Source organism: Nyctereutes procyonoides, unplaced genomic scaffold, assembly GCF_905146905.1.
Source record: "Nyctereutes procyonoides isolate TBG_1078 unplaced genomic scaffold, NYPRO_anot_genome, whole genome shotgun sequence".
NCBI lineage: Eukaryota > Metazoa > Chordata > Mammalia > Carnivora > Canidae > Nyctereutes > Nyctereutes procyonoides.
This window is the reverse complement of record NW_026575044.1, coordinates 39,253,834-39,267,963: the sequence shown is the minus strand read 5'-3', so window position 1 is coordinate 39,267,963 and position 14,130 is coordinate 39,253,834. Positions and strand designations below refer to the sequence as shown.

At 36.1% G+C, this 14,130-nt stretch overlaps 1 protein-coding gene across 1 annotated transcript in view; it reads left to right on the top strand.

Annotated features, from left to right (window-relative positions):
- MIB1 (MIB E3 ubiquitin protein ligase 1) overlaps nt 1–14,130 on the top strand; it is a 139,358-nt gene that overhangs the window by 29,539 nt on the left and 95,689 nt on the right. Inside the window, exons 4-6 of the mRNA XM_055323758.1 lie at nt 4,627–4,731; nt 7,202–7,268; nt 8,609–8,813. Of these exons, the coding sequence (XP_055179733.1) occupies nt 4,627–4,731; nt 7,202–7,268; nt 8,609–8,813 (377 nt within the window). The remainder of the gene's footprint in view (nt 1–4,626; nt 4,732–7,201; nt 7,269–8,608; nt 8,814–14,130) is intronic.

Sequence of the window (14,130 nt, the reverse complement as noted above, 5' to 3'; positions counted from 1 at the left end):
AGACCTTAACTGATCTAGGTGTCAGGGAATAGGGGTGCAGGGAAGAGTGGGAACTTCATTATTAGTCCAAACAAGCCAAATGCAACTGAGAATTTGGGTCAGGCTCAACTTGGTCAGGTCAGTCCTTGGGTCAATAAAATGGTATAGTGGCAATGGGAATCTTGGTGATACCTTTCAGCATGTCCAGCCCGTGGCTGTTTTTGGACAGAACATGCTCTATACTTGGTGCCCAGCAGGTGCCTTTGCCTCTTTCCTGGCTGGATCTCCTGTTTCCTATATCCTATTATATCATCTTACTTAGCTTGCTCTTTGTTTTGAAAGAGTATACTTCTAATAACTTCTTTTGAATGAGTGCATGAGAAGTAAATTTTTAATATTTTCTAAAATTTTTTTTTAAGATGCGTTACTTTTTTTTTTTTTTTAACATTTTATTTATTTATTCATGAGAGACACACAGAGAGAGAGGCAGAGGCACAGGCAGAGGGTGAAGCAGGTTCCATGCAGGGAGCCCCATGTGGGACTCGATCCCAGGTCTCCAGGATCATGCCCTGGGCCGAAGGCAGGCACCAAACCGCTGAGCCACCCGGGCTGCCCCCTAAAAATTTTTTTAACTATATTTTTCCCCACAATTAATTATATGGTCAGAAGGTTGGAAATTATTGTTTCATCAGCTTTTGAAGGCAGTAGTTGAAGTCTGAAGCCACATTATAGATGGAACTTTGAGTTTCTGTTATTTTGGCACTTTTTGTGGGATAAAAAGTAGGCATTTTTGAAGCTTTGAGTGATCATTATTACATTTTTGATTTGTTACGATTTAATCCATGTTGCATTTTGAGAACAAAATGAGGAAAAATAAATGAAACCATTTCATACTGTGACTAAGGGAACTTAATATCATGATAAGTCTATTTAAGCGTGTTTGATATCAAATGCAGTTTTTAATTGTCTGACTTTTATTTTTGCCTGAGTGTGTATATGAAGAGCTTTTTGGAGTCCCCATTTTCCCTTCAGTGTAGGCTGCTCTGTCCCAGCTCCCTGATTAATCTACATGAGTGGTGTATAGTGTCTTCTTTTCTTATCTCTTTTTTCTTCCCTTGTGTGTGAGGTTCAAGATTCTCACCTCACTTTCATTGCTATATGTACTCAACTAAATGGCCATGATGAGCTATATTAAGGGGTAGATACCAGCCCAGGCTGAGACTGATGCACGCTCTTGGTCTTTGGCCCATCCCATGCCAACATGTCCTGTGATTGCATGGCGATAATAAAATTCACACATAAAAATAAACATGTCAAGTGTAGCTTTTGGCAAACATGATGCAAAGACACCATGGAAGCATGTAATGTATTCTTAAAGGGCTTCTTAAGTACCACTACTTTGTTAGTATTTGAAGACTGTTTTCATTTTACAAATGCTTTGGAATATTGAATATGTGTTAAAATCCTTTTGAATATGTGTCAGTTGTATTTTATATATGCACATTAGATATATTTCTTTCCAGAAAACTTTTTTTAAAAAAAAATTTGAGAGTGTGTGTGTGAGTGGGGGAGGGGCAAAAGGAGAGAGAGAATCTCAGGCAGACTCTGTGTTGAGCACAGAGCCCGATGTAGGGCTTGATTTCACAATCCAGAGATTATGACCAGAGCTGAAATCAGGAATCAGATGCTCAGCTGACTAAGCTACCCAGGCACCCCTAAAACACTTTCACTATGGAGAATTTCAAACATAGATCAGAGTAGAAAGAACGGTATAGCAAATTCCTCTGCACCCATAATCCAACATCAAAAATTGTCAATATTTTTTTAAAAATTCCATTTATTTGTTGAAGAAATCAGGTTCTTTCTTTATTTATTTATTTTTTAAAGATTTTATTTATTTATTCATGACAGAGAGAGAGAGAGAGGCAGAGACACAGGCAGAGGGAGAAGCAGGCTCCATGCAGGGAACCTGACATGGGACTCGATCCCGGGTCTCCAGGATCACGCCCCAGGCTGAAGGTGGCGCCAAACCCCTGGGCCATCGGGGCTGCCCGAAATCAGGTTCTTTAGATTTGTCTAATTGATTCTTTATGGTATTCTTTTCTTGTTCCTCCAATTCTTGAGTTTCTTATAAACTAGTTGTTAAAGGCTTGATTAGGATTCAATTTGTTTTGGCGAGAGAACCTCTTAAGTGGTGCTCTGCTCTCTATTGCATCACATCAGGGCATGTAAAGTCGGATTATCTTACTGATAGTGATGTTAAGATTTATCAGTGGAGGCAGGTTTGTCTTTTTTTTTTTTTTTTTTAAGTTTAATTCTTTTATAGGGTACCTTAGCAACCTTTTACCTGATGGTTTTTAGCAGCTATTCTGCACATCTTTATGAATCAGAATTAAAATTGTGAAATTAATGTAGTAATTTTCTCAAGCCTCCCACTTTGTTTCCCCCTCAATAATAAGTCAGATCATTTTAACAAATGAAGGAATTTCATTTAGGATTCAGAGCTTAATTAATGAACTTGCTAATATCCCACATAATTTGAAACATAAGATGAATTTGAAATATAAATCTTTGTTTTTTAGTCAAATTTTTTTGTGCCCCTTATAAAAATACAGTCTTACTTGATCTAGCATTGCATTTTTTAAAAGATTGATTTATTTTAGAGTATGTGCAAGTGTGGGGGGACGGACAGAGGGAGAGAGAGAGAGAGAATCTTAAACAGGCTCCACGCCCAGCACTGAGCCTGACTCTGGACCTGATCCCATGACCCCAAGATTACACCCTGAGCTGAAAGGAAGAGTTGGATACTCAACCAGTTGAGCCACCTAACTGCGCCTAGCATTGCATTTTTAAAACAAATGAAGTAGTTTTAGAATCAGAAGGAATACTTTACTAAAGATTGCATATTTTACTTAAAGTGTTAGAAGTTGTTGCTTTATAATGTTATGTAGTGGTTAGTTGTGCAAATCATTAAGGAAAGCAATGCAGTGATGAACTGTAAATTCAAGGTGATAGTTAACTGTTGAGAGGTCAGAAGGATGGCTTGATGGGAGGTACACAGTGGACTTGGAAAGTACTGGTAGTGTTCTTTTTCATAGGCTGGTATTCATTTTATTTTTTATTCTTTAAAGTTTACATGTTATATTTTGTATGATTTATTTCAAAATTTAAAAGAACGGACTCAACATTTTGAAATATTTCTCAAAAATTAATCTTTGATCAATCTTAAAGCCTTTTTATCTTTACAAAAGCATCATAAGTGTAGCTTACAAAATGATTTTTTTAGTACAGGGTAAAAACAAGGAAGAGTGATTATATATCTTCTTTGAAATAAGGTTATGCTTTAAAATTATATTTTAAGGTCATGCCTTAAAAATTATATTTAACATAAGCCTGGCATTCTAAGTAACTGTAAAGCATGGCTGATTTTAAGTGTCAAGATGGAGAAAAGAAATGAGTTGCACATGTGTAACTCCCCATTCTTAGCTCTAGACTAGTTTGAGAATACCCAAGTTTAGCATTCATTGTGTATTGTTTGTTGTTTTGAAAAATTTTATTTATTTATTTGAGAGAGAGTGAGAGAGGACAAATGGGGGAAGTGGCAGAGGGAGAAGGAGAAACAGGCTCCAGGATGAGGGCTCCGTCCCAGGACCCTGGGATCATGACCTGAGCTGAAAGCAGACATTTAATCAATTGAGCCACCTGGGTGCTCTGCTGTGTATCATTTTTATGCAGTTGGATCTTGGCCCTTAAGCAGTAGCAACCCCAGTTGGTTGGTTGGTTGGTTTTTATTTTATGTCAAAAGAGCTTATTCATTAGTCTTTTGGATGTGGGGCCTAGAGATTGTGTCTGAATTTCCATTGTAGGTATGGTGTTTTAGCTTAGATGGCTTGCCTTGTGGGACAGCTGAAGAATATAGTGCTTGGAGGAGCAACATCAACTCAAGTTTTCTTAAATACTGGCTTTGAGCCTTGTGCCTCTCAGTTTTTAGCTGACAAGAGAGCAGATTTATCTGGAATCATTCTGGATACCTGGTCAAAGATTTTAAATTTTCTGATGGATAATGGGTTTGAGATAATATACTATTCTTAAAAGGAACCCTTTAAGAATCAAAATTTAAAGTTTTGTATTGAATTGTCTGTTTTCCAGTAATCTATTACTGTAATCACTAAGCCTCAAAATTTCTATAGTGATTTTAGAAATTACCTTATAATTCTGAAAAATGTCTTTAGTTATAATTCAGTTATATGTTAGAAATGACGTATGTGGGCAGCCCGGGTGGCTCAGCGGTTTAGCGCCGCCTTTAGCCCAAGGTGTGATCCTGGAGACCCGGGATCTAGTCCCACTTCGGGCTCCCTGCATGGAGCCTGCTTCTCCCTCTGCCTGTGTCTCTGCCTCTCTCTCTCTCTCTCTCTCTCTCTCTCTCTCTCTCTGTATCTCATGAATAAATAAATAAAATCTTAAAAAGAAAGAAAACTGTTAAAAAAATAAAGATAAAAAAAAAGAAATGACGTATGTTTGACAAGTATTTTTCATGATCCTGTTAGACAGGATAATAGCTGAAATGATAATTAAGATTTTAAATATAAGAGACCTAAATTCTCCCTTCCCCTTTTAAAAAATTGTTTTCTCTGACAATTCTCTTAGGTAACAGAAATCCAGGACTGGAGTGCATCAAGCCCACATAGTGCAGCTTATGTTCTCTGGGATAATGGTGCTAAGAACCTTTACAGAGTTGGCTTTGAGGGCATGGTAAGAATCACAAAAGATAAAAATTTTGGATAGATGGAAGAAGGGAAATAAAAGTTGCTCTTATTGTATTCTCTTTTTTCTCTTTGGTCATATTCTTTTGTCAGAATACAGCTATCTGAATCATGAATTTGCAATAGGAAAAAATTCTGTAAAGTGAGGATGTATTATAAACTCTACATTTTTAGTACATTTGTTTACACTATTTAATAGTAAATATGATTTTGTCCTCAGTTAATATTTGGGTAACTTAATATAGATTGTGTAGAGCTAATCCCTTATAAATCCACCCTAGGAGCTTATTTACTAAAATCTATCAAGATTTATAATCTTTCTGAAAGAGGCTGCTCTGTGGCATGGACACAGAGTATAGTATTATAATGAGGTTTTTATAGAATATTTATATCCTAACTCTGGTAGCTAATAAAAGTATAAATTATAGGTGTTAAAGTTGTTTTTAAGGATATATTTTTCCCTCTGTATTTTTAAAGAGTAGTATTGGTAATTGAAAATGATTGACCTAAAACATTTTAAATTACTTGATTGCTTAGGATAATAAGCCAGAGCACCAGCTGGTGCTGTGTAAGAGCCTCCAGTGACCAAAGGCATATGTTTGGGTACCTGAAGCTGGAACCAGAGTAGGATAAAGACTGTTGAGCCTCAGGCCCGACACTATTTCCTCTGAACTGGAGAGGCGGCGGTAAGGCCTGGTGGAAAGAGTCATCATTTTGGACTACCAGTGGGAAGTGAGCTCAGTTATAACAGGGTGTGGGGGGTGGGGAAGTCCAAATCAAAGAATACTGGAAAACAAATCTCCACTATTCTTTCCAGCCAGTGGCTTTTTTTCTTATTTATTCATAAAATAAATCAATGAGTTATGCCTGCAACAACAACAAACAAAACAACAAAACAAAAACAACAACAAAAACCGCTCTGGTGGTTCATTCAATGGATTGCTCTATATTTCTGCATTTCATGGATCACTGTTGAAATGTTGACCTTGGTTATTTAATTTATGGAGTATAACTAAATATTAATGCCAGAATATTAATGCTTTTTATATCTTTTCCATCTTGAATACATTCCTCCTTCAAAGAATTCTTTAAATTTCATTATTTCCCAACTGTTTTGTGCCCCTTGGTAGGAGGGGAAAAATATTCCACTATCTCTTTGCTTTTAATTTATTCCATGTAAGTCACAGTGTGAATCTAAACAAATACTTGATTTGCCAGGTTTAATACTTGTATATAGCGTTCTTTTTTAGTTTTCCATTAGTATTTTGATGCCTCCTTCTGTTTGTAAATTGTGGATTTTGGGGGGATTCTAATTTCTAACTTGCTTCAGATGAAGCCTTAGAAGTTATATATGTAGAGGTACTTAACGAGTAGTATATATGTAGATTCTTTTTGATGGCTGAGTAGTACTCCTCTGTACAGTTATGCCATTATATATTTAATAAGGTTTCTGTTGATGGTATCTAGGTGGTCTTTTTTTAATTGTTGCATGCATTCTTTCAGTCAGCATCCTTGTACATATATTTTTGCACATCTCCGGGTATATTTCTTTAGAATCAATTCCTGGAAGTGAAATTGCTGGGTGAAAGTATCACATTAAAACAATTTGACACCTGTGTCTTTCTGATTAGGACTGAGCTAAATGTGATGTTGTAGTGGCAAAGGAGGCTGTCAGAGAGTTGAAAAGTGTGTGTGTGTGTGTGTGTGTGTGTGTTTGTCTGTCTGTAAAGTAGCTCCTTAATACAGTAAGTATATACTGATCCCTTATACTATTAGGCACTTTTAAATCTAAATTTTCATAGTAACTCCCAAGATTGCTCTTCTAATTTCACATTTTCTGTACTGTTGATTATATCACAACTGCCTCCCCATTCAAATACTTAAATAATAATTCTAAAAACTAAGTGAGAAGGAACTTGAATTGACCAAGTTACGAACTAAGGACTAAAGTTTATGTAAACTTAACTGGCTAAGGAATCAGAAGACTGAATTTGGTCCTATCCTTTTCTATTTTCTGGCTGTTTAGTTTTGGATAATTTTCTTTATTTAGTGAGTTAATACTTGCCTTGTGTATGTCATAAAATTGAAAAGAGCAAATGATTTGAGCTCTTTTTTCATAAAAGTATCTTTAAAACAGAATGTGTTTTGAACATTTTAAATAATAGGTATTTGTTGAGGTCTTATGTGTTTTTGAAAATATTTTAATGGTAAAGATCCAGGCATTTTAATTTTGAATTTTAAAGGTAAGCTAAAAGTAAATGAAGTATGACCTATCTGGAGATCAGGATTTTAATTTTTGATGGATACTTTCAAGAGCAGTGTTTAGTGTGATTGTTAACCTAGAGCTACTCTTAACTTTTGCTGAGGGTGTATTCTGAATGAACATTTTTGCCTATTTTAGGTACTGAGCTATACTTGAAGTTTTCAAGCGTGATTTTTCTGGTTTCTTTTCTTCTTAGTCTGACCTCAAGTGTGTCCAGGATGCCAAAGGAGGTTCTTTCTACAGAGATCACTGCCCTGTGCTAGGTGAGTCAAGAGACTAGTGAAAATTACTAAATAATGTATCAGAGTTTGTGAAATCAGAAAATGTTTAAATTGGATTTTAAAAAAAGTTAAAGATATAACTTTTTCGGTTTTATTTTGGTTTTTAAAGCATTTGTTCTTATTTTTTAATTTATGTAGACCCTGAAAAAGTTGTCATGTCTTGTGAATTGATATACCACTTTTATGTCATAATACATTTGAATCCTTTGTCTTTTAGTTATAAAATATTGTTGAAAAATTGTGTTAGAGTTATCAGTATTTCTTACATATTAATAATAGAATCTGGCAATTTAATGCTTATAAATTCCTTAGAATTTTTGTAAAATTGCCTTCTAAATACAAAAGTAGTTAGAAAATTAAGGTTATATAATAATTATAATTTTCATATGTCATTAAAAAAAGGATAAAACAAAACTATCTTCATATTGTAGATTCTTTATTGTTGCCACAGTAAACATTTACCACATTCTTCTAATTAAGGCTTTAGTTTTTGAATGCTCATCTTTTCATGTGAACTCTGTGTTTCTCTTTTTAAATACTTTGATTTCCCTTTTGGCCAAAAAATGCTGTTTTCCTGCAGGGTATCCTGATTTTTTTTTTTTTTAAAGGATATTGTAGACAAAATACTTATATTTTTGACAAGATCATCCGTTTTTCTTGCTTTTAGAAAACTTCCTTGTTTTGCGTCTTGCCTTCACAGGAAAAGTGTAGAATCAACATACATACTTTGGATATCCTCATTGTGGTAGTTTATGATTATGAATCCTTTATCCCAGAACTAGCTTTGAAAATATTTTAGGGAATGGGCTTTTAAATATTTAGAAATGTTCTGTAAGAAAAAATCACAAGGGCCATTTGGTAAAAACTAGTACTAAGTCATTCAGAGAAGAAAACAATTTCAAGGTTCTTTCAGATTCTCTAGTTATTATGGCTATTGTTACTTATTGAATCTCAATAACTGTCTAATTGTAGTGTAGTTATTGCAGGGATAACCAACAAGTCATCCATACAGAAAAATGACTATTTTCAAAACCTAGAACTTTGTACTTTTTTTTTTTGAACTTTGTACTTTGATATAGGGTTGCATAGTCTAATAGATTTTACACTTGTTCAGTTGCTGTTACAAATCATCAGATTATTTTAAGCTGTGAGTCTGATTGTTTTCTTTCTTAGTTTTAAGTTCTCTAGCTCTAGAATCTGATAAAGTATAGTCTCAAAACATTTTAAGATTAGATTAAAATATCTAGAGCTTGTTCTTTAAAAAATAATGCAGTTGCATGATGTTGCTGTGGTTTTCCTTTGTCAACTCTTTGCAATTACAGGTGAGCAAAATGGCAACAGGAATCCTGGTGGATTGCAGATTGGTGACCTGGTAAATATAGATCTTGACCTAGAAATTGTACAGTCTTTGCAGCACGGTCATGGAGGATGGACTGATGGCATGTTTGAGACTTTAACTACAACTGGAACTGTTTGTGGCATTGATGAAGATCATGACATTGTAGTACAGTATCCCAGTGGCAATAGGTTGGTGATATTTTTAAATATTTAAATGGCAAATAAAGTTAGTATATAGAGGAAAGAGCCTTAGAGGAAGCAAATTATATGCTATAATTAAAGATTCCTTAAAGCTAGCTCTGAGTAGATAAAAATCCAGAATATGTTGGTAAAGTGGAGGGGAACAAATGTTTTAAGTGTGTGTGTGGTATGTATGTGAATGTATATATTTTTGATATATGTTCTGTGCACTTTTTTTCCCCTGCTGGAGCAGAATACATTGTATCAGTGTTAGGTCAAATATAGCTAAAATGTTCTTTGTTCATAATGGACTGTATCAATTTACCCTGAATGAGAAGAATAAAATTAGAACTCTGGCCTGTTTCCAGAGTCCTCTCTTGGTAACATAGCTTTTTGTTGCCACAGATGTGTGCATGCACCAGTCCTTATTAGCAACGTATAATTGCATGCATTTCCTCACTATATCTTTGCACATACAACTTCCTCCATGCAGAATACCTTTTTCTGCCTCTTTGTCTGGATTAACTCCTCTGTATCCTATAAATACTAAGTTTATGTGTTTTGGAAACCTCCTCTCATATTCTGCTCTACATGGTATATATGCATATGCTATCTTCTGTTTAGGTCTCCTGTTATTGTTGAAAATGATGATTTGTTTTACCTCTAGGTTGCAGGTTTCTTGGAGCCTTTCATTTATTTGCTCTTTTAAAAAATTTATGTATATATATATATTTATATTTATTTGCTCTTAAGGTCTAAAATATATTCAGTTTACTAGTATAGTTGTATTTTAAAGCAAAAGCAGTAAATTGAGTAATTGTCAAAGCTTTGTTACTTATATATACATAAAGTAACTAATGGAGACTCTTCAGTGGAAGAATTACTTGTCAGAATGAAGAAAATTAATGTTAAGTTGCTTACGAGAGTATAGAATTAGCTCTAATTGTGTTTAAATCTTAAGGATACACGTGGTCATACCAAGAGATGAAGAAAAAGCATTGACAAAATCCAACTCTTTTTCATGATAAAAACACTAATTAAAGTAGTAATAGGGAACTTCTTCAGCTTGGTAAAGGGTGTCTATGAAAACCCATAGCTAACATCATACCCAATTGGTGAGAGATTGAATACTTTTCCCTTAAGAACAGGAACAAAATAAAAATGTCAGCCCTCTCCACTTTTATTCGGTATTGTTCTAGAGAGACGGTTAGGCAAGAAAAAGGGACATTAGGCAATAAAAAGAAAGAAATAAGATAAAAGAAGGAGTTAGACTATATTTATTCACAGATGACATGATCTTGTACACAGAAAAACCTAAGGAATCCACAAAAAACTAGTAACTGATAAAATGAGTTCCCAAAGTTGCAGGATACAAAATCAATGTAGATAAGTCAATTGTATTTTTGTATACTAGCACTGAACAATTTGAAAATGAAATTAAGAAAACAGTTTCATTTATAGTAGCATCACAAAGAATAAAATACTTAATTGGTTTAGCTCAAGAAGTGCAAGACTTGGAGAGCCTGGCTAGCTCAATTGGTAGAGCACGCGACTCTTGATCTCAGGGTCTTGGGTCTGAGCCCCACACTGGATGTAGAGATTTTAAAAATTTTTCTTTATTTAGTTAAGAGAGAGAGTGTGTGCACATGTGCACGATTAGGGGGAGGGGCAGAGGGAGAAGCAGATTACCCACTGAACAGAAATGCTGATGTGGGGCTCAACGGTGACTCTGGGATCATTACCTGAGCTGAAGGTAGATGCTTAACTGACTGAGCCACATAGCGCCCCTGTAGAGATTACTTTATTTTTTTTTTTATTTTTATTTTTTTAAAATATTTTATTTATTTATTCACGAGAGAGAGAGAGACAGACAGACAGACACACAGGCAGAGGGAGAAGCAGGCTCCATGCAGGGAGCCCGACGCGGGACTTGATCCTGGGTCCCCAGGATCACGCCTGGAGCCAAAGGCGGCGCCAAACCGCTGAGCCACCCGGGCTGCCCTAGAGATTACTTAAAAAAAAAAAAAAAAAAAAAAGTTGGGCAGCCCGGGTGGCTCAGCGGTTTGGCGCCCCCTTCTGCCCAGTGACCTCTTTTTTTTTTTTTTTTCTCCTGGGTACAGATTTTAGTTTGAAATGCATTCAAATCAGTCTCTCATCGGTCAGGCTCAGATAGTTGTATAAAATTATTTGAGACCAAGAACCACATAAACAATCCCCCAGCCCCACTATTTTATTTCGGGCAAGTCAATATTTGTAGCTTAACCATCCATGAGGAAAGAACCCTGGAGAGACATAGAAAGAAGTTAGCTGAATTCATGAGAATTCTAAAATCTTTTACATAGAAAATGACCAAAGCTGATTTCACATGACTTATCAGGATACCACTCATTGGATTTATGGCCCACCCTAATCAAGCATGACTTCCTTTTAACTTGATTATATCTGCAAAGACCCTGTTTTAAATAACGTCACATTCAGAGGTATTGGGGATTAGGATTTCAATATATCTTTTTGGAGGACATACTTCAGCCTATAACACATGGCAGTTTTTCTCAAACTAGTCAAATTTAAGGCAGCTCGTATCAAAACCCTAGTGCCTATTTTTATAGAAATTGGCATCCCAATTCTCTATTTCATATGGAAATTCAAATGACCCAGAATAGCCAAAAAAATTTTAAGAAAAACAAAATTGGAGGACTCACACTTCCTAATTTCAAAATTTATGATAAAGCTACAGTAACCAAGACAGTATATTACTGACATAAGATAGACACGTAGGGCACCTGGGTGGCTTAGTAGTTGAGTGTCTGCCTTTGGCTCAGGGCGTGATCCCGGGGTCCTGGGATTAAGTGGTGCATTGGGTTCCCCGCCGGGAGCCTGCTTCTCCCTCTGCCTATGTCTCTGCCTCTCTCTGTGTGTCTTTCGTGTAAATAAATAAAAAAAATTTTTTTTTTAAGATTTTATTTATTTATTCATGATAGTTACACAGAGAGGCAGAGACACAGGCAGAGGGAGAAGCAGGCTCCATGCACCGGGAGCCCGACGTGGGATTCGATCCCGGGTCTCTAGGATCGTGCCCTGGGCCAAAGGCAGGTGCCAAACCGCTGTGCCACCCAGGGATCCCAATAAATAAAATATTTAAAAAAAAATCATTTGATTTTTTTGACAAGGGTCCAACTCAATTCAATGGGAAAGAATAGTCTCTTCAGTAAATGATGCTGACAATATATGCAGGCATAGCTTGCAGATATTGTAGATTCCGTTCTAGACCACGGTAACAAGACAAGTCAAATGAAGTTTTGGTTTCCCCATGTGTATAAAAGTTATGTTTATACAATAACATTTACATTTAACATTTAAAATTTATTTTTACAATACTGTAGTCTATTAAATGTGCGATTATACTTTAAATACTTAATTGCTAAAAAAGTCTAATTAGGATCTGAGCTTTCTGTGAGTTGTAATCTTTTGGTGCTCACGTTAACGTCTATGGCTGCTGCCTGATCAGGGTGGTAGTTGCTGAAGATTGCTGTGGCTTTGGCAGTTTCTTATGACAGCAATGACGTTTGCTGCACTGATTGACTCTGTGGCATGCAGTGCTGTTTGACCCACAGTAGAACTTCTTTCAGAGTTGGAATTAGTCTTCCCAAAGCCTGCTTTTGCCCTGTAAACCAAATTTATGTAATTTCTAAATCCTTTGTTGTCATTTCAACAGTCTTCACATCATCTTTACCAGGAATTAATTCCTTCTCAAGAAGCCACTTTCTTTGCTCATCCATAAGAAACAACTCCTCATTTGTGAAAGTTTTATCATGAGATTGCAGCAATGCAGTCACATCTTCAGGTTCCACTTCTAATTCTAGTTCTCTTGCTATTTCCACCACATCTCTAGTGACTTCCTTCCATACCTCAAGAGAAGTCTTGAACCCCTCAAAATCATCCATGAGGGTTTGACTCCACTTCCTCCAAATTCCTGTTACTACAATTGATATTTTGACCTCTTTGCATGAATCACGAATGTTCTTAATGGCATTTAGAATGGCAGATCCTTTCCCAAAGATTTTTGATTTACTTTGCCAAATTCCATTGGAGGAATCACTATGATAGATACAGCCTTACAAAAATGTACTTTTATTTTTATTTATTTTTCATTTAATTTTTATTTATATTTTATTTTTGAAGATTTACTTATTTTAGAGGGAGAGAGGATGAGGGGAGGGGACAGGGGCACAGGGAGACAGAGAATCCAAATAGACTCCATGTTGGCAGGGTGCCCAATGTAGGCCTCAGTCTTACAACCCTGGGATCATGATTTGAGGCAAAATCAAGAGTTGGACACTTAACCAAATGAGCCACCTAGGTGCCCCCCAAAATGTATTTTTTAAATTCTAAGATTTGAAAGCCAAAAGTATTCCTTAATCCATGGTCTGCAGGATGGACATTATATTAGCAGGCATGAAAACAGCATTCATCTCCTTGTACATCTCCATTACAATGGGGTTGGCCATATGCATTGTCAGTGCAATAAAATTTCTAAGGGATTTTTTTTTTCCCCTGAGTAGTAGGTTTCATCAGTGGGCTTACAATATTCAGTCAGCCATATTGTAAACAAACATGCAATCATCCAGGCTTTAGTATTCCTTTTTTAAAATTTTTTTAAAATTTATTTTTTTTATTATTCCTTTTATAGAGCACAGGCAGAGTAGATTTAGCATAATTCTTCAGGGCCCAAATTTTCAGAATGGTCAATGACATTGGCTTCAGCTAACGCCACCAGCTGCATTAGCCCCTAACAAGAAAGTCAGTGTGTCCTTAAAAGCTTTGAAGCATTGGTACTTCTCTTTAGCTGTGAGAAGTCTGGATAGCATCTTCTTCCAATAGAAGGCTGTTTTGTCTATATTGAAAATCTGTTGTTTAGCATGAATTACCTTACCAAGATCTTCTGGATCACTTACTGCAACTTTTTTTTTTCTTTTTAAAGATTTTATAGGTTTATTCATGAGAGACACAGAAAAAGAGAGGCAGAGATATAGGCAGGGGGAGAGGCAGGCTCCAGGGGAGGCTCCTGTGAGGAGCCTGTGCAGGACTCGATCCAGGATCCTAGGATCACGACCAGAGCTGAAGGCAGACGCTCAACCACTGAGCCATCCAGGTGCCCCTCTTGCTGCTACTTCTGTAACAGTACTTGCAGCTTCACCTTGCATTTTGATCTCATGGAGATGGCTTCTTTCCTTAAACCTCATGAACCACACTTTGCTAGCTTTAGACTTTTCTCCTGCAGCTTCCTCTCTCAGCCTTCACAGAATTAGAGAATCAGGGTTTTGCT